At 43.4% G+C, this 20,717-nt stretch overlaps 1 protein-coding gene across 4 annotated transcripts; it reads left to right on the top strand.

Annotated features, from left to right (window-relative positions):
* Nucleotides 1-1,193: 1,193 nt before the first annotated feature.
* On the top strand, nt 1,194-13,592 carry LOC143297960 (uncharacterized). 4 transcript variants are annotated; one of them, XM_076610584.1, is made up of 4 exons: nt 1,194-2,960; nt 3,879-3,945; nt 4,629-4,667; nt 13,339-13,592. In XM_076610584.1, exon 1 carries the CDS (start codon nt 1,194-1,196, stop codon nt 2,325-2,327), a length of 1,134 nt encoding a protein of 377 aa, XP_076466699.1. In that variant the 3' UTR covers nt 2,328-2,960; nt 3,879-3,945; nt 4,629-4,667; nt 13,339-13,592. The 4 variants fall into 4 exon arrangements, with proteins under 4 accessions (XP_076466699.1, XP_076466698.1, XP_076466696.1 ...); XM_076610583.1 differs by having other exon boundaries at nt 3,879-4,667; XM_076610581.1 differs by having other exon boundaries at nt 1,194-3,945.
* The last annotated feature ends 7,125 nt before the right edge of the window (nt 13,593-20,717 follow it).

The following is a 20,717-nucleotide window of genomic DNA, read 5'->3' as shown; positions in this document are numbered from 1 at the left end:
TAGACCTTTGCTCCCAACTGGGCTTCCTCATGGACCAGGAGAAATGCGATCTGTCCCCAAGTCAGTCCTTCGACTTCTTAGGGATGAGATTCGACACGCGGTCCATGATAGTCTCTCTGACGCCAGATCGCTGGGACCGTCTGGCAGGCCTCCTCAGCCACTTGCGCCGCTCCTCCCAAGATACAACGTGGACACTTTCTTCCCTCCTGGGCATGATGGAGTCCATGGCACCTCTCATTCCCCTGGGCAGGGTTCTCAAGTGCCCTCTCCAGAGGGCACTGAGGTTACGCCGGTCCCAGAGCACTCAGCCATGGGATACCCAGATATGTCTGGGCGAGTAGTTCCTCGAGGTGACATCAGAGTGGTTAATCACCCCTCTTCGGACACAGGGGGTGCCCATAGCCCCACCTACTCTTCAGGTGGCACTCTTCACAGACGGCTCCTCCCTGGGCTGGGGAGCCCACATGGACTCACTCCATGCAGCAGGGACTTGGTCCCCGGAGGAGCGCCTATGCCACATCAATGTTCTGGAACTGGAGGCAGTTCGCAAGGCTCTCCTGCACTTCATGGGGGAGGCCACTGGCAAGACCATCCGCTTGTTCACGGACAAGACGACACGACGGTCGCATGTTATGTGAACAAATGGGGGGGGAGCGCACTCGGCAGACCTCTCCCTGCAGACCGAGGCTCTCCTCCGTTGGTGCCACAGCAAGGGGATTGCGCTTTCAGCGAGACACTTAGCAGGAAAAGCCAACATCTTGGCAGATGCTCTCAGCAGGTCCAAGAGTGTCATACGCACAGAGTGGACCCTGGACAAGGACAGCCTTCAGGGGGTGTGGGAACAGTGGTTTCGACCAATGGTGGACCTTGTTCAACAAGAGACTTCCCACTTATGTCTCTTCGGTTGCCGACCCAGAAGCGTGGGCAGGGGATGCTCTCTCTCTAGACTGGAGCAGTCTGATTGCCTCCGCATTTCCTCCCTTTCCAATTCTGTCCAAGGTGATGCGGAAAGACAGATTGGAACGCCCGCAGCTGATCCTCATTGCACTGAAATGGCCAGCCCAGACCTGGTATCCGGACCTTCAGTCCCTGACACATGTTCCACCCCTGGAACTTGAAACCAAATCTCATCTGCTGAGGCAGCCTCGCTCGGGCACTCCTCATTCCAATCCTCAACTGCTCCACCTGCACGCATGGCTGCTGTGCGGTCAGAACTGTCAGCATCACCATTGAAGTCCTCGACCCCTCAGTCGGCCTCTGTGTCGGCTGCACTGACCCAGGGGTGTGCCTCCTCTGACCTCCTCTCCATAGTCACCAGAGCAAGGAGGCAGGGAACGGAGATTTTATATGACTTTCGCTGGAAGAAAGGGTTGCAGTGGTGTACAGCTCAGGGCACAAATCAGGGCATGCAGCTGGCCAACTTTCTGGCTCACTGCTCCTCGGTTCTCATCCTGTCTGCTAGTTCTGTGCGAGGGTACAGGTCTGCCATCTGTACCACAATCAAACAGCTAGGTGGTCCGGCCTTTGAAGCTGATTTCCTGCTCAGAGAGGTGGCTAGGGGTGCCCCTCTGAAGGAAGCTAGAAACCCCAGAAGAGTGCCCCTCTGGGACTTGTTCCTGGTGCTGGATTTCATTCGAAAACAGCCCTTCGAGCCATTGGGGACTATTCCTTTTGACATCCTCACCCTCAAGACCACTTTCCTTCTGTTGCTGGCCACAGGCCGTCGTAGAAGCGAGATTCATGGTCTTAGTGGAATGCCACAAGATCTGGCCTTCCACAGGGATGGTTCCATCACTATTCATTTCCTTCCAGAGTTTCTGGCTAAGAACCAAGACCCTGAGGTTCCTTCCCCCTCTCTGAGGGTCAGACCTTTGTCGGATATTCTTGCCCAAGATGATGAGGATAGGCATCTCTGCCCTGTTCGGTGTCTCAAATATTATTGGGATAGGTCTCGCCATAGGCGTTCTTCTCAGAGGCGTCTGCTTATCTCCCTCAATGAGAATTACAAGAAAGACATTGCTGCAGGCACCATTTCCCTCTGGGTTTCCCAAGTCATTCGTAGAGCCTACTCTCATGCACACAGGGATATCAGCTGTCTTCATCCCAGAGCACACGAAGTGCGGGCCATAGCTACTTCGGCTGCTTTCCAGCACTCAGTGCCACCGCAGCATGTCTTTAAGGCAGTCTTCTGGCGGTCTGAGAATCCCTTCATCAACTTCTACCTCAGGGATTTCCGTATGACCAGGGCTGACAGTTCCAAGGGGATTTCCTTTGTCGCGGCTAACACTGCCGTCTCAGTTACAAGGGCTCCCCATACGAACCAGTAGGCGTTGCCCTCCTCCATTTGCTTTAAATTCTGCATCAGTTTGACATGGTACAGTATATGACACCAAAAGGAGGAGTTTGTATTATACTCCATGTTTGGTGTTACATATACTTACCATGTCAAACTCGAATGCCCGCCCGTCCGTCCCCGCGTCTCCGCCGTGGTTCTCATGGGGCATTTTCTTTGATGGCCACGGAATGATTCAGCGCTTATAGCTTATAGAGGCGTTTGATTGGCTGAGAGCAGGCAGGCCCGTCTTTTCACTGTTAGCCGCGCGAAATTTGGCCAAGCAGAGCAAACCAATAGGCCTAGTTTGCATCAGTTTGACATGGTAAGTATATGTAACACCAAACATGGAGTATAATACAAACTCCTCCTATTAGTGCCATTATTTTTGGTGACCAAGACCCAGACACTGCTAAAGATGACCACGCTGTTTGTCTGTGTGGACGACACTTCATTGATGTCATCCCACATACCCCACAGAAGGCCCGGCTACAAAGGAGGTGCAGAGTCTGCTGGAAGAAAGGATGTGAGGTTCTACTGCCCAGACTGCCCCAGCAAACCGCACTGTGTCTTGATGACTGTTTCCGCAAGCACCACACACAGCGTTTTTACTGGTGATAGATCCCGGGTGAGTACACCCTTTTCATTCTTTGTGTGGACTGTGTTGGAGACTTATGGACCTGGACACTGTTGCACAACCTTTGACAGTGTGTGTGGTTGATCACAACAGTCACAAGAAAGACTGGTTGATAACCTGGTTGATGTTGTAGCACCTACATGATGGAATGACATTTTTTTTATATTGCATTTTATGGAATTTTTGTGTCAGATTGACTCATTATTGGAACATGTGAGTATTAAAAACAAAATTGTGGTTCATTTTCCTTTCATTTGATATATACTTTTATGCATTTATCTTCAGTACTTTTTGAAATATAAGCAAATTAAAATTATTGGCATGTTTTTCTTATTTTTCTGAAAAATTTCTCAGCATAGGCTGTAGCAAAACGTACTAGCAGTGAAGGGGTTAAAGGGGTTCCATGGGGATCTGGCCATCATCCATTCACACTTTGAGATTCAGCCAGTGTAAACATCTCTTGTTTCAGCTGGGTACTGCATGCTGGGGATTCCAGCTTTCCCCAAAACTGTTTTGTTTGGAATTTCTCTTGCCAGGTGATATCAGGATACATAGAAATCATTGCATATGGAAAGCATTGAGCTTTTATTCCTGTCTGGTGCACATGGTCCAGGGATGCGTTGCATGCAAACAAAAGCTTTAAGGTTTGCTTACATCTAAGAAGTTCCTAACTTTATGAAATCTGGGTTGCAACAGCTTGCTTATCCGCAAATTGATCATAAAAATCTGCCATAATTTCAAGACAGCTACCCCCCTGGCATATGTGTGATCGAAGCAAATGGCAAATCATCTGATGTTTCAGCTTATGCTTCGGTGGAATTTCAGGCGAGAACATATATTCAGAGATGACACACATCAGTTTGGAGTTTACCACAATATTGAGTTGTACATTTGCCTTAGTTTTGGCAGGGCCAGTATTTTGGAGCTCTACAATACCATTGCAAATGATGTCGAGCAACTTTCAAGTGGAGCAGAGGTGAGATTTTGGTATTATTTGTATATATATATATATATATCTGAGTGTGTGTGTGTTTTTATTTGTTTTTGTTTTTTTGTGTGTGTGTGGTTTTCTTGGGGTTTTTTTGTTTTTGTTTTGTTTTTTAACTAGATCTGAGTGGATCTTAGCCAGTCAATGATGTTGTCTTGGCAGTGCAAGTTTTAATTTTGTGTGGTGTGAGGTGTAGGCCTACCACTTATTTTTGAGACTGAATGGGTGCATACACCACAAGCTTGCATGTGTGTGTGTGTGTGTGTGTGTGTGTGTGTGTGTGAGGGCTATCTGCAAATGTGATTTTAGACATTTAGAATTAGATCTCTGTGTGTGTGTGTGTGTGTGTATGCTCGCACCTTGTATGTCAATTTATCTATCTACTTTTGTGTGTGTGTGTATATATAATTATATATATGTGCATATATATATATATATATATATATATATATGTGTGTGTGTGTGTGTGTGTGTGTACTCAAGTATATACATACATATATAAAGAGAGATACATACATACATACATTCAAACATACATACATAGAGATGCTAGACAGATAGATATAGTTTATATGTTTTGACCATTGGTAAAAAAAAAAGATTCATCACTTCCATTGAAGCAGTTATTGAGTTAAACATATGATTTATAGCATTCACTTTCTCTGTTTCAGAAGATACAGTGATAGAATGATCAAAAGTTATTTCCTTTGGTAAGTTGTTCATGTTACTTGCTGATTAACATGCCTCAACTACAATTATGACAAGCACTTGGTCTGTTTTCTTATTCATTAACTTGTGAGAAATTTCATCCAGGTATGTGTGAACCACAGGGTAATTGAGTATATGATTTCATATTGCTACTCACGAGTATGCGTTTGTATGTTGTAAAGTGCATATATTCTCTGACATAATGTAATACTGTTGTCAAAATTGTGTGTATGTGTGGCAGGATGGGTAACCAAGAGGGACGGGTTGGGATTTGGTTTGGGGTCTAAAAGAGTGTGTCCTTGGAAGTAGATGTTGAAAGAGTGACAGGCAGGACATTGATGTGCAAAACCAGCATCAGATATCAGCAGGTGATGTTTCAACCAAGTGGTGTTAAAAAAAAACCCACAAATTAATGTTTAATTGTATTATCTATTAAGACTTGATGATAAATATGTGTGATAACAAATATGATGTGACAAATAAATAGAAAGAGAAAGATAATCTGCATGAGTCAATTTTAATTTGTAAGGAAACTTGAACAGCTTTGACAACAATTGTCAAAACATTTTTCAAAAATGCTGACATTGTGACAAGGTTTCTCTTCATCATAAGCCTATGAAGTTTTCCAATTTTCATTCTGTAGTTCATGGATATCTAACAAATGATAATCATCTTCAGTTTCTACGCATTTTAAGGTTGTTGTTTTAGGGTTGTTGTTTTTTTTGGGGGGTGCTTCAGACTTGCTTTTCTTCCAAAATAAAAACATTCACATATTGTTGTTTATTTATTATCATATGGCTTTCATTGTGAATAGGAATCATTGGCCTCCTACCGTCTCGAGAGACGATGGCTGCACCAGAAATGTAGTCACTGCCGGACATTGCACTTCCTGCTGTGACTGTGTAGACTGATGCTGGAGTGGCAATCTTTTCTGCATGTGGGACAGATATAGGTAGATGCTGCTTGGTTTACAGAATTTGATTTGCATGTGGCTCTTTTTCTCCTCAGTGAGTCAATGCGGCTTCTCTCTGCTTGTTTCACCCCTCTCTGAATGGCAGATTTCCAGGGTCCATGTGAGTCCACAAGGCTTTCCCAGGACAGCACATTAACTCACTCTAGCCACAGTCAAAATGACCGGGTTTCCCTCTCAAATCGCACTATTTTAAGCAGTTTTTAAAAAATCACAAAAAATCAACCACTCACCCTACAAACATAAAACACATACCAGTGGACAGATATAACAATGAATTTACTAAAAATGCTTACCTTAAGTGAAGGAACCACATGGTTTTGATGATATAGGTAATCCAATATGATACACATTGGCAGGAAAACAAATTTTTTTTTTTAACACAGGTAATCCACTTCTTCATGCTCTGAATCCTCCTACACTGGTTCAGTCACACTCCTGTACTCTTGGTTTGATGTGCTTATGATACTATTTATGCATGCTGTATAAAAAATAAAAAAATAAAATAAAAAGAGATTTGATGAGAACATATTGGAAAAAAACACAAAAAACTGATTGCTGCTTGCAGTCTTGAAAAACACACTGGAAAACATTTGCAGGACTGTACACTCATTGGAAAAAACACCACACATACACTTTTTTTTACACAATGCACACACTGTAGACACTTCAGTGACACTGTTACTTGCTGAAGTCTTGTTTGGTGTGGTAGATTTCAAAACAGGGCACAGCACATAGGGCTTTCTGGCACTGTCGACACTGAAACTTGGTGCGCTGCACCCTGTTCTTCAGGTGCTCTCTGGTAGCTCCTCTTGCCTTCTCCTTGGCGTAGCACACAACACAGTGCCTGTAGCCTGTGTTTTCCATAAAGTGTTGGTGCTTGCAGTCAAGGCGGTTGACTTCCTCGTTGACCGGGGCAGCAGCACGACTCCGCTCCTCACCATCCTCAACTGGAAGACTGGCGAGGTTGTAGCATACAGAAATGGCAAATTGTTCCAGTGTCAGTGGTTTTTTCCCCAGACTCCTCTGCAGCTTGTTGTAGAGGCAGTGAGACTGGATCATTGTGAGGGTCAAAAGGTGGAAGGCCAGCTTCTTCCACCACTTGATGGTCTTCCGGTGCATAGGCATGTATGAGATCATCTGGTCACTGCGGTCCACACCAGCCATATTGCCAATATAGTCGACAACAACCGTGGGTTTTCTTTTGTGTTCTGACCATGATCTCACTGCGGCCATTTCAGGTATGTGCTGAGTTGTTATAATATGCACACCCCTCTTGTCCTTCCACCTAATGACCATCACCTGATTCAGTCTCCTGTAGTCCATCTGGCCATGGGCGAAGGCTCCGGTCACCAAATCCTTTGGCATGCCCACCCGGTTAGCCCGCACAGTGCCTACACATCCAGTGTTGACAGCAGTGAGACTGTGGGCCAAGGTGGGTGAGCAGTAGTAGTTGTCCACATAAAGGACATAGCCGCAGTCTTGCAGTTGGTCCAGGAGCCTGAAGGCAACATCGTGGGGGTGGTTGCTGAGACCCGGCTTGTGGCAGTAAACCTCAAGGTTCCACACATACCCCGAGGAGCTCTCACACAGCTCATAGAGCTTGATGCCCCACTTTACCAGCTTGTCCTTCATGTAGACCTGGAAAGATGACCGGCCTCTCCAGGGGCAAAGGGCCTCATCGATGCAAATATTCTGCTCTGGGATGTACACAGTCTTGAAGAGCTGAAACATGCAAACAGTTTTTACTATTGTGGACAATCACAATATGTATGATACAGCAAACCATCACCACTACTTCAGCTAATACTACCACTATCTACTAACATTTGCTATCATTTGAACTGATAATATTTAACAAGTGGGGAAGAATAAATAATATAACACACACACACACACACACACACACAAGCATGCACACACACACACACACACACACACATTCAAAACAAACACACAAAAAAGAAAATAACTTACATGCACAAGGTGGTCAATCAATGGTCTCAGCTTGTGGAGTGGATCATGGTCAGGATGGTTTTGCTCCAGGAATGTAGAGTTGTCGTTCAGGTGGAAGAACGACAGGATGGCTCTGAACCTGTTGCGTTTCAACAGCTTGGAGGCAAATCCAGTCTTCATAACTGGATTTGTACACCAGTAGTCCACTATCCTTGGTTTCTTTACTATCCCCATGTGGATGAGGATAGCCAGAAATTTTCTAATTTCATCCAGTGTCACAGGCTTCCAGGTGTTGAACTGTGACCATGGTGAAAGTTCTTCTCTTTGCTGTACCTGCTGGATATTTTTTGCAGCATAACGGTTTGTCTCTGTTTTCATGTGTTTTAGTATACTTTTATCAATGAAGAGACTGTAAAAATCAATTGGTTTGCAGTCCTCCCAAGGCGGCAATTTGAGGGGGCCCTGAAATCCTGGTGTCAAACCGAAGGGTGGGTTGAGTGGAAAATTGGCCAAATTTCTACTCCAGTCATACATATAATCTGGATCTATATGATCATCAAACAGATTGTCCTGATCTATTTCCATCTCCTCGGGTTCTTCTCCATTAGTTGGAGAATCAGCCGCTGCAGCAGGCGCACGTGTTGGTGTCGAGTTTCGCTGACCATTCATTCCGCCTTCATCATCGTCAGTGTCAGCGACTTCGTCATCGTTTTCGTCAGGAATATAGTCAGAATCAGAGTCCGAAATTTCGTCACCTGCATCGTCGAACATTCCAACAACAGCATCTTCATCATCAGACCTGGTTTCATGAATCAATTCGAGTGCTTGAGCCATTCTTATGTTCCGCACGAACCGGTTTTGTCTTAGAGTTGCCATGTTGAAAACCAAATGGTGTTGTGGATTTGGGTGGTCCGCTTCACAAACAAAGAAAACTGCTATAGAATGAACGAACAACGGTCTAAGGGAAGGAACTCGCAAGAAAAGTGAGTTATCTGAAAATTGTGAGTTATCGCCCTTAAAGTAAGATCGGTAACGTTAAAAAAGGATCAAAACCTGTCATAACAATGCGTCCGACAGGCTTTCAAGTGAGCGGAATAGCGTCGCAAACCGGCAGCCGAACAGATGTTGTTGAGTTAATACCTGTATTTTCAGGTCCCCTTTGCAAGCTTCTTTGAGTCTTAGTCGGGGTCGGCCTTGGGACCTAGATCCCTCTGATAGTTATCCATACAGCAGGTCTTTAGGGATGCGGCCTTCATCCATTCGGCGAACATGACTGAGCCAGCGAAGACGGTGTTGACTCAGAAGAGTGAAGACAGTTGGCAAGCCTGCACACTCAAGCAAGCCTGCACACTCAAGCATTTCAGTATTTGGGATCTTGTCTTGCCATCGGATTCCAAGAATGCATCTCAGGCATCGGAGATGGAAACTGTTTAGTCTCTTCTCTTGGGTGGAATATGTGGTCCATGTTTCACTCGAGTTGAGCAGGGTGCTTAAAACGCAAGCTCTGTACACCTGCATCTTGGTGTTCACAGTTAATTTTTTTGTTTGACCACACCCTCTTGTGAAGTTTGGACATGACCCTGGCAGCCTTTGCAATTCTTGAGTTGATCTCTGGCTCGAGAGAAAGATTTGAAGTTATTGTCGACCCCAGATATTGAACACGGTCAACTGAGTTCAGCTTGTGGCTCCTAATGTGGATTGTTGGAGGAGAGTTAGTGCCCTGTCCCATCACTTCAGTATTTTTCAGGCTGATGGTGAGGCAAAATTCATTGTACGTGTGCGCAAGGCGGTCTATGAGTCTCTGAAGGGCCTCCTGTGTGTGTGTCACCAGTGCAGCAGCATCCGCAAAGAGTGCCTCTCTGATGGTGACATGCCTGACTTTGGTCTTGGCTCTGAGTCTGGTCAGGTTGAAGAGCTTTCTGTCAGATCTTGTTTGTCGGTAAACTTCATCTTCATTGCTTGCGGACACATATGACAGAAGCATGGAGAAAAATATGCCAAAAAGTGTTGGGGTGAGCACGCAACTGTGCTTGATACCACTGCTTATTTGGAACAGGTCAGACATTTCTCCATTGTTGCACACTGTGCTGTACATGTCCTTGTGAAAAGATTTGACAATGGCCAGTAATTTCGGGGGACAGCCTATCATATGGCTTTCTCATTCATTTTGCCAGTTCCATGATGTCCGATTATAGAAGGCCAGGCTTCGAAGTCAGCTCCCACCCTTGCATTGAGATCTCCCAAGATGTAAAGACCTTTGTTGGGCACACTTCTGACTACTGAATCGAGAGCATCATAGAACTGGTCCTTCTCGTATGTGGTACAGCTTAGGGTTGGAATGTAAGCGCAAACAAAGTTGGCTGTGCCGGTTCTTGTTGTCATTTTCATGGTCAGGAGCCTCTCAGAACCTCCAGTTGGCAGTTCGATGGCTGACAACAAAGAGTTCCTCATGGCAAAACCCACGCAGTGCATGTGTGCCTCTTCTGAACTCTTCCCCTGCCAGAAGAATGTGTAGAGATCCATCCTCTGGCATTCTTGTCTCTTGCAGAGCAGCAATGTTGATGTTAAGACAGCTTAGTTCTCTGTCAATTACGGCAGTCTTTCATAGGTCGTCCATTGACTGCGGATCGCTGTTGAAATGTGGACACATTGTTCTTACATTACAGCTTGCAGTCTGAAAAGCTGGCATCTTCCTCTTAGTTTTTCTTTTGTCTGGTGCTGGAATTTACAGCCTGCCTGTTGATTTCTCTAAAGTTCCAAGCACTCAATGGAGCAAGCAGGCTGTGGCGGGGTAGTACCTTATTGGCTGGGGGCTGCCCAGCTTCAGGCGGGCGATAACAACCCAGTGGAATCTGAGAATTCCTCCCACCAACAAGAGCAACCCATGGCACCCAGCTCTATGCCAAACAAGCCTCGGCTTATAACCAGTAACTGCTGCTCTGCGTGTTGTGTCAACACTGACTCAGTGAAGCTGGAGTGACCTCTTCAGGTGCAGGCCTGGGCAGATTGATATGGAGGACAAGCTGTTTCCTTTGTAGCAAGTCCTCCCTCTCCTTGCCTCTAGCTGACTCCAGAGGAAAGGCAGAAGTTAATACGCCTGGCACCAGGGACGACACAGGAGCTGCTGGAAAGGAGTTGGTTACAACTCAAGACTGCCACAGGGACTCCAACTCCAAATTTTCTGTCAGGGTTTACTCCCTTAGCCTTTTCCTGAAGAAGATGTAGCCACAAGGCAGCATTGGTTTGAGCATGGAGTTGTCCTTCTCCTGGACGAACAGCCTTCCGTGGCTAACAACTTCATCTGTTTGGGTTTGAAAATTCTCCTACATGAACTGCCTTCGAAGGCTAACAAGCTCCATCTACCCAGGCTAGTGTTTTTGAGGTGACCAATTTCTTCCTAGATGTTTCTGTTGTGGGACATATTGGGCTTTTTATAGAGAAGACAGTGCCACCTGAACCCTCAACCCATCCTGGTAGACAACACCGCCAGTTTGTCCTTATATACTAGCAAGCCAGCTTATTCGGGGCTACCTCCATATCTGGAGGCCATCCACTATCCGCAGCCTGTGACCCACTGCGTTTGGGATGGTTGCCTTTGAATAATAATAATAATAATAATGGATACTTATATAGCACACTATCCAGAAATCTGCTCTAGGTGCTTTACAAAAACGCTTTTGATAACATAAAACATTATATCTATGTTACATACACACACCAAAATGTGACCACACACACACACACACACACGCACGCACGCACGCACGCACACACACACACACACACACACACTGCATACATACATTTTAACATACATGTGTATCTAACAGGTACCCTAACACATACGCACACATAGGCAGGCACAAACTTACATAAACACACGCACACACAATACACATTCATATACATGCATGTAGTTGTGGACCTGCCACAATTGAACTTATTGCTGAGGGAAAAGGTGAGTTTTGAGACGAGATTTAAAAGATGCGAGGGAATCAGAATGACGGAGATTATCAGGGAGCTTGTTCCACATCTTTGGCGATTGAAAAGAAAACGATCTGTGTCCATAGGTCTTACTTCTGACGTGAGGTATCCTGAGAAGTCGAGTATCAGAGGGAGAACGGAGCTGGCGAGACGGGGTATAGATATGGATGAGTTCAGAAAGATACTTGGGGCCAGATCCGTTGACTGCAGAAAAGGTCAGAGTGGATAGCTTATAGTCTATTCAATCAGAAACAGGCAACCAGTGGAGAGACTGAAGGAGAGGAGAAACATGGTCAAATTTAGAAGCTCTGCAAATGAGTCTGGCAGCGTTATTCTGAATTCGTTGGAGTCTGTTTAACAGGTATTTGGGAAGGCCGGCCAAAAGAGAGTTGCATCCCATTGAATAGGAATAAGGGTGTATTATTTGTGAGACTGAGTGGGTACACACATCTTGATTTGTTTGATTTTAATGGGGGGGGGGGGGGGGGGGGCATTATGTGCAGAAGCTTATCAACTGTGCATACAATACCAAAGGAGAACATGCCACACATTGTCAAAAGAAACTAAGTCACCATATTTTAAATGTATAATATTCATGACATGGGTTTATATATGGTGACACATGTAATGATGTATGATAAAATGGTAAAGGAAAGGTAAGAAATATAAAGGTAAGTGGGCAGTATATTCTAAGAAAGATTTAGAGTTTTTGAAATTATGTTGAAAAATACGCAGAATGTATACAGAAGTATATATAGAAAAATATTATAAGTAAACTCATACTACACAAGCTGACGTTGATGATAAGTCATAGAAAGCGAAAGTAAAGTGTTTATTTTATTTCATTTCATTTATTCCTTCTGTCATGCATCCATTCCACTATTCATGCATTCATCCATCAACATGTTGGATAGCAAAATGTAAGTGAAAATTGAGTCCTGTTAGTGTTTAAGGGGAAAGACATATTATGTAAGAAATGAGAATCTTCTATTTCTTCACATTTTAGAAAGTCTTTTGGGGGGGAGATGTTAAAACTAAAAAGTTAAAATACCTAACCTTTTTATGTTCAAGTCATGACAAAGATACATTGACTGTTTTTGATTGTAATTGAGATACAGTAAATCATTTACTTTTTGATACTCCTTGGAAAATTGTACATCTATTAATGTAGATTTGACAAATGCAGGCCTAACTTAGCAGCTTTTGGAAGATACATTTCCTGGCACTGCAGAATAGAAGAATACAATGCAATGTACAGGACTTTGAAATTTAACAATGTGGCTGTCTTGTAACACATCAGTTATAGATATTTCTTAAATGTATAAATGTTGAATAGTAACACTGTTAAATGTATGTCTGAAAGAGATATTCATGGATGTGATGTATTTGATACATGGAAGTTTTGTTCTTTTCTTGTCAGATTATCATTCAAATAAAAGCATTTATTAGTAGCGTGCTTTTTCTATTCATGTGTGTGTTTGTTTCTTTATTTATTCAGTCAGTTATTTTCTTTTTTCACCGTCTTTTTCTTCATTATATGTTACAAAATAGAAATACCATTGCAAGTAAGTTGTCACTGCGAATGCTTTATGTCATTTTCCTGATTGTCAGGCATAGGTGGCACATGCATTTTAAATCTGAAAATGAGTTCACACATTCCCAACTTGGGTGTTATGTTCAAGTATCTTTGAAGCTCCATGGCTTCATAAAACAGTCAGTTTTCATTTCCATTTTCTCTATTTCTTCAGTTGTTTTTTTTATAGATGTGCCAGCAGTCCACAGCTCCCTTCCCTACTACAGCTCCTGTGCCTTCAGTGGTGCTTGTCGTAGAAGTTGGTCCAGTGGAGTCCATAGCAGTCCCTCTTCCAAGACCAGAGTGTTTGCCCACAGACTTTGAATCTGAAGAAGACAAGAAACACACATGATTTGTTAGTATTCATCTCGTGTTTGGGAGGTTTTCAAATGTCAGATGGTTGTTGTGTATTGTTAATGTATTAAAGACAGTTTCTGCAACCAAGGAGTGTGACATTGATCAGTGGAAATGCTCGTAGAAGATCATATACACACTAACACAATGAACTGTGCTGATCACACACACACACACACACACACAGATGAAATAAAGGATGGAGTGGTTGGTGGTTGTGTTTTTTTTTAATACCTATATTGTTCTATTTGAAGCCAGTAAAATGTGTTCTTGGAAATGTTTATGTGTGTGAGCGCACTGATTGTGTGCATGTGTGTATGCACCAATGTGTGTATTGTGCACACACATGTATATGTTGTATACTCACAAGTGTGTTTATTTGTTCTGTTCACACTCAGACACACTACACACACAGTGTAGTACTGTTAGAGTTGTTAAATTCTTAATTAAATATGACAAAGTGGAGTAAAGATTAACCTTTTTTTTTTATCTTACAAAAAATATCTTGACCTGCATTGTGAAGATGAATCCACAACTAGTTGCCTCTTCTGCCAGCACCAGAACATGTGCAGTGATGGCCTAGCGGTAGCGTGTCCGCCTAGGAAGCGAGTTAATCTGAGCGCACTGGTTCGAATCACGGCTCAGCCGCCGATATTTTCTCCCCCTCCACTAGACCTTGAGTGGTAGTCTGGACGCTAGTCATTTGGATGAGACGATAAATCGAGGTCCCGTGTGCAGCATGCACTTAGCACACGTAAAAGAACCCACTGCAACAAAAGGGTTGCTCTTGGCAAAATTCTATAGAAAAAATCCACTTTGATAGGAAAAACAAATAAAACTGCACACAGGAAAAAATACACACACACACACACAAAAAGGGTGGTACTGTAGTATAGCTATGCGCTCTCCCTGGGGAGAGCAGCCCGAATTTCACACAGAGAAATCTTGTGATAAAAAGAAATACAAAAATTGTTGATCACCTCCTGAAAACTGTAATTTTTCATTTTTATTCTTCCTGTGTCAAAGTAATTTCAGACAAATATGTACTTATGTAGACATACCCATCATATATATATGTGTGTGTGTGTGTGTATACAGTCGCAGAATGTGAGCTAACTGGCCATATAATCTTACAACCAGAAATGATAATTATTAAAAAATCCCACAAAACAACACAAACATATACATAATCCCCAAACATTTTAAACTGAATCAACATCTAACAACCAACCTTTTTTTTCTTTCAAAACAAAACCAGCATGTAGATGCAGTGGTATAATTAACAACAGCCATTAGAATCTACTTAAAATCTTTCATATAATACAATATATATATTTGGAATCTTACCTTGTGCATTAAAATGATGGAATTGTTCTTGCCAATGGTGCCAAACACTGCATGCATGCCAATTTGTATCAACCATTGCCAGTCTGGGTAGCCTGTTCGTTTCTTTGATTGATACTGATGATTGAGGTCACTCCAGGCAGGAATGATCTAGGGATTGCCGTAGGTTATTTCTTTTTTATGTGTTCAACAGTCTGAGTGCAGTTGCATCAATCGTGAATTCATGGCAGCTGCAATTTCTTGCCACAGCTTCCCTTTTTACTCTGTTGTCACCATTGATCCCAGGCAGTCAAACATTGTCTCCAGAGTATTCGTAAACTTTCCATGAAATTTACCATTCTTGAGCGATTTGCACATCGTGATCTGCCATATTTCTCAAATCTAATGTGAAAGGCCATTGCATTGGTCCATTGCAGGTAATGTGATGACGTATGTGAGATGCGTGCTGGGCTTCTCCCCAAAACTTAAAATAAATGCCTGTGACACAGATTGTTCCTGTGTTTGCCTCTGAGTTCGCTTGTACAACTTGATTCCTGAAGCACTGTAAGGTGAACATAGCCACTTTGCTTAGGCCCTAACTTAACGTATGTTCACTTTTAAGGAACGTTTGTGCATCCCACCTCCGGACTCACTGTTGTACCGGATGATGCTTATGACACAAGCCCTGCTTGTTAAGCTCATTGTCAAGAGTGACATAGTCTGATTTTGTTACATCCAGGAACACAAAGTCTTGGACAACATGTTCATTGAGATTTTAATGTCATTTAGAGATTCCATGCCCTGTCCCATGACCTGTGTTTTCTTCAGACTGATGATGAATCTGAAGCAGCAAAACCAGCTCACATGAGTTGCTGAAGGTCTTCAGCTGAGTCGGCAGTGACTGCTACAACGTCTACAAAAAAGGAAGTCCCTTAGGCCTTTCAGCTGAACTTTGCTGTGTCTGTTGAGGTTGAACAGCTTTCCATTTGACCTAGTCCAGTGATAGATGCCTTCTGTGGTAGATCCAGAGGTGTGCTTCAGCACAATAGCCCCAAATAGTGTGGAAGTGAGATGCAGCCCTGTTTCACTCCACTTCAGATGTCAAAGGTTTCTGATTTTTAGACATCAAAGACCATGGTACCCTTTTTATCTTCATGGAAATTATTTTGATGCTGAGGAGCCTGGCTGGGTAGATCTTGAAGAGGCGGTCTTTGCTACCAAATAAAAAGTCTTCTTGAAAACAGTGACTGCCTTTTGTTACTTGCATTTTTCCTGGAGCTGTCTGAGGGAGAAGACATTGTGAGTGGTGGACCTGCTGGCTCGGGAATCACATAACGATTCAGAGCAGACTGTAACTGCAAGCCTCTTCAATGAAACTCAAGCAAAGGGCTTCCTGGTGATACTGAGGAGAAAAATTCCACAGTAGTTTCTAAAGTCACTCCTGCCACCCTTGTTTTTGTTTAGTGTGATGTAAGCATCCCTCATCTTGTGGCATTATACCTTCTCTACATCAGAGGATTTCATGCAGCTAAGTGATCAGGGTTCCTTTGCTGCAAATGGGATAACATCTTTCCCAGACGCTTTGCCAAAGGAGAGACAGTCCTCAGCCTCACTGACTTCAACGAGGGTTGATTCTTCACCTATTATCCCAACAAAGATAGGCACTATGGTACTCAGGGCATCTTCAGAGACCTTGTTCTCCTTTGTTTATAGCTTCAAGAAGTGCTGCATCTGTTGTGTCAAATCCTGGATTTTCTCACCTGTGACAGACTACAGAAGGGTAGTTTCCTTTGAGTCAGACCCAGTGCCTGCTTGATTCTGTCATTCATTCCCTTGAAGATGCCAGTATCAAGGACAGACTATGTATGCAGCCAGGCCTTTCGTCTCTTTGACAGGTGTTATTTTTGTCCTTTTTTCAGCATGAGCTCAAACCAATATGCTGATAAGCTAAAGATGGACATGGCAGTGTTCCCATCTATCATGGCATTAGTTCTGGATGGGCCTGGAAGAGATTCTTCCCAACGCATATGCAAATTCTTTCACTTTCTCCTGGTCACATGTGTTGCCTTCCTTTCTCATGTACAATTTCTTTGCCCGCAGATTGACCCAGCTGTGCACCAGGGAATGGTCATTGTCACAATCAGCACTGTGGTTGCTGCATGTTAGCTTGACACCGGGTTGGCTGGAGTATCTTGTAAGAATCAGGTCGAATTGATGCCTGGATCAAAGGTGTTTCCAGGAGAATGTTTTGAGGCTTCATGATGAAAAAATATGTTGCTTGTGCAGAAACTATGATGATAACAGAGCTGCAGCAGGCATTTCCCATTCTCATTCATCCTCCCAGAGCTGAACAGACCCAAATAGGCAAGCTAGAACTTGTGATTGGTGCTTTCTCTGAAGTCACCAAGGATGAACAGTCACTCTCTTTCTCGGACATTTCTGATGACCATGCTATGGTCATCATAGAATTTGTCTTTAGCTTCTGCTGAGGAAGTCACCATTGGTGCATTGGCATTGATGAGACTGGCTAGTCCCACTGAAGAGTGGAGGCAGAGAAATGAGAGTTCCTTCTGTAGGTGGATGACAGATCCCAGCAGGCTGTTTCTGATGCAAATCCCATTCTGTGTCCCCTGGTCTCATCTGGTAGTTTCCCTTGCCAGAAAAAGGATGATTCCTTTTCTCACAAAGACCCTGATCCTGCCAGCCAAGCCTCTTGCAGAGTGATTATTTCCATCTGCAATTTGCACTATTCCATGCCAGTGTTTGCTGGTCTTGAGATGGTTGTTCATTTCCTGAAGGTTGTGAAAGAAATCTGCTCCCACTGTCCTGATGTTCCAAGTGCCCAAGTATATGGTGGGGTTTTCTTCTTTCTGTTGTCCGGTATACAGTTGATCTGTTATGGTTTTCACTCCAAACCCCATGCACCCTCTAAACCCCATGCACCCAGTGTGGTTAATGGACTGTGACAAGGCAGCACATTATTGGCTTGGGATTACACAGCTTGAGGTAGACTGTAGCTGCCCAGTGAGGTGTGAAGACCTCTTCCGCAGTTGGAAGCAGCAGCTGGCATCAGGATTATAAAAAAAAAAAAAAATTGGGGGGAGTGGGTTAATTCCCAAAGTCTTTTCCATGGGTGGTTTGAAATCAGTGTTTCCCATCAGTCAAATGAGGTATCAGAAAATGTTAACAAGCTGTATTTGCCCAAAGCAACTGGTTTCGGAATGCCAGTGACCTGCCACTCCTGTCTGTAGAAACAGTTCCATTGGGCTTCAAAGCTGAGCCATGCATGAAGGCCAGAAGTTGGACTTTGCTTTCAGAGGCTGTCTGGGCTTGGTTGTGATGCACACATAGGGAGCATTGTTATTAAAGAGAAGTGATAACTTATCTTCACTTGACCCCCCACCCCCAACCCACCACCCATGCTCCACTCTCATATACACACTTAAGACAGAGCTGCTTTACAGTTAAAAACAATTTCTTTCTCACTTAGTGCAGCATGATAATGTTGATTCATTCTGCCTAAAACCATCGGTAGACCACAGCCCTAGCATGCTTTGCAGCAGAGGGAAAACTGGGTCACCACCTACCTTCTTTAAGATATCATAACTTTGCTTCTTATTCAGTTGCCTTCATTTTTTTTCTTTCTTTCTTTTTTATGGACAAAGAAGGTAGATTGTGACAGTCTTGTTTATCTGTATGTACACTTTGACTGCATTTTGAAATCAATAGAAAATAAAAATTCCTGTACTTCTGAGTAGTTTTTATATATTCTTGAGTTATTTTCAAAACAAAACATATCTCTGTTCAACAAAACCATGAAGACACAGACGGTAATATTACTTTAAACCGCCTCTGAATGCCCGGACTCTAGTAAACCACCCTTTCGTGCTGGAACATAATCTTTTCAATGATTCCTACTGCTTGATCTCCAAAAAATGTTTAATTTCCTTCTGGTATTTTTCTTTGCTTCTTTACATTCATCATTTAACTATTCTGAGCATAGTTTTGCTTTGCCAGAATAACATTTTGCAACCATCCAAATACCAATATCATTCAGACATTTGACAAACAGGGATAAAGCTTCCCTGGTACTAAGTTCAAGAGTAGCACTTGCTGTCTGCAGCATTTTCTGAATATCATTTCTTTTCCATTTTCTAATTAACTGTACCCCTTTTTCTGCTTTCCAAACATTTTCATGAACATTATAGAATTCTCTGCTGATTCCGGCTTTTCTTCTTTTATCACATCAATTCCTGCCAGCAAACATATCAAAACTACCAGCAAGTGATTAGACACTGACACATCAAAATGCCAGTGAAACAATATAAAGATCTTTAGAAATAATGGATTAATCAACTACACTGAATCCTGAACTCATGCAATAAAGCATATTTCACGCTCGATAAGAGAGCGGACTAGAAACCCCCACCCAGCCCAGCACTAACACCCAGACAACACAAAAACAGACTACAACAATGCAGGGTTCACATACATTTGTTTAATCACACACCTAGCTTGCCCACAAACAATCACCACAACCCCAGCTGCAACAACACTTAAATAACAGAATGGGTAAATATAACACACACACACACACACACACACACACAAAACCACAAAAAAACCCTAGAGCTTTAAATTAAGATATGAAACAAGCACAACGTTGATGTAGTGATGATGAAGTAGTGACGACGACGACGAACAGTAAGTGACGACGACGAAGAACAGTGACGACGAACACGAAGAACGGCGACGACGAACACGAAGAACAGTGACGACAAAGACGAACAGTAAGTTACGACGACGTAGAACAGTGACGACAGACGCGAAGAACAGCGACGACGAACACGAACAGTGACGCCGAAGACGAAGAGCAGTGACGACGAAGACGAAGAGCAGAACACCCAGACAGCTGAGCGCCAGGCCAGAGAACGCTGGCGACGGAAGCCAGCGGCAGGCGGCAGCAGCCAACGGAAGCCTGGACCAAGGAAGTCAAAGGCGGGCAGAGGGGTTCCCGGGGAGACAGTGGAGGGTCAGTGGAAGAGTAGGGAAGTCCGTGGATAAACACGAAAGCGGGAACACTGAAAACACTGTATATAGCCTATTATCCACTGGTAGGATTCACTCTTGGACAAACCCAATTAAACAACCTAAATGTACCTAGCCCAGAATTCGTAAAGAAAACAAATCTTACAAAATTTCAGTTTAACCCCTCCCTGATTAACACATGGGCTACATAATAGTTCAATTTTACTCAGCTGCGCTATTTCGGAAGTTTAAAAGGCTGACAACAACCACACCCAAGAGCAAGGGTAACGGAAAAGGATAAGGGGGTAGTTTGGAATATTCTAGCTTATGTATCATATATAATACAGTGACACACATACACACACATTAATAGAACTAACAACTGAAGGGGTTCACAAGGAAAACTTAAATCTAGATTTTACAGTTGAACCCTTTCAACACACGTAACTATTTTATCACATTCTTATAGAATTTTATGTCTAAAATGCATACGCATCCTTCAAATGCACATAAAATCGCAAAATATATTTACTTAAACATTCACTCCCTCCTCTCTCTCTCTTTCTCATACATAGACATGAACGCAAGACAAACAGACAGAACACAGGTTAGGACTGTCTTTACAGTCTCCTCTTACCTTCCAGAGAGGTACCACTACCCCCAGGCTGGAAGTTCACACAGAGCACACAGAGACCACGACCACTCGGAGGAAACTGATCCCCACTACAAGCGTCCAGACGCGCAAACAGCCCTGAAGAGAGCCAAAGACTGGCACGGCTGCCTCCTCTGACAGTCGCGGGCGAAAAGCCCAGAATCTTGTCATTTGTTGACAAGGAAGAGGCTGATCTCAGTTCAGTGACAGCC

This window comes from Babylonia areolata, chromosome 23 (assembly GCF_041734735.1).
Source record: "Babylonia areolata isolate BAREFJ2019XMU chromosome 23, ASM4173473v1, whole genome shotgun sequence".
Classification (NCBI taxonomy): domain Eukaryota; kingdom Metazoa; phylum Mollusca; class Gastropoda; order Neogastropoda; family Buccinidae; genus Babylonia; species Babylonia areolata.
Note: the sequence above shows the minus strand (reverse complement) of the source record. Positions and strands in the feature narration are given on the sequence as shown.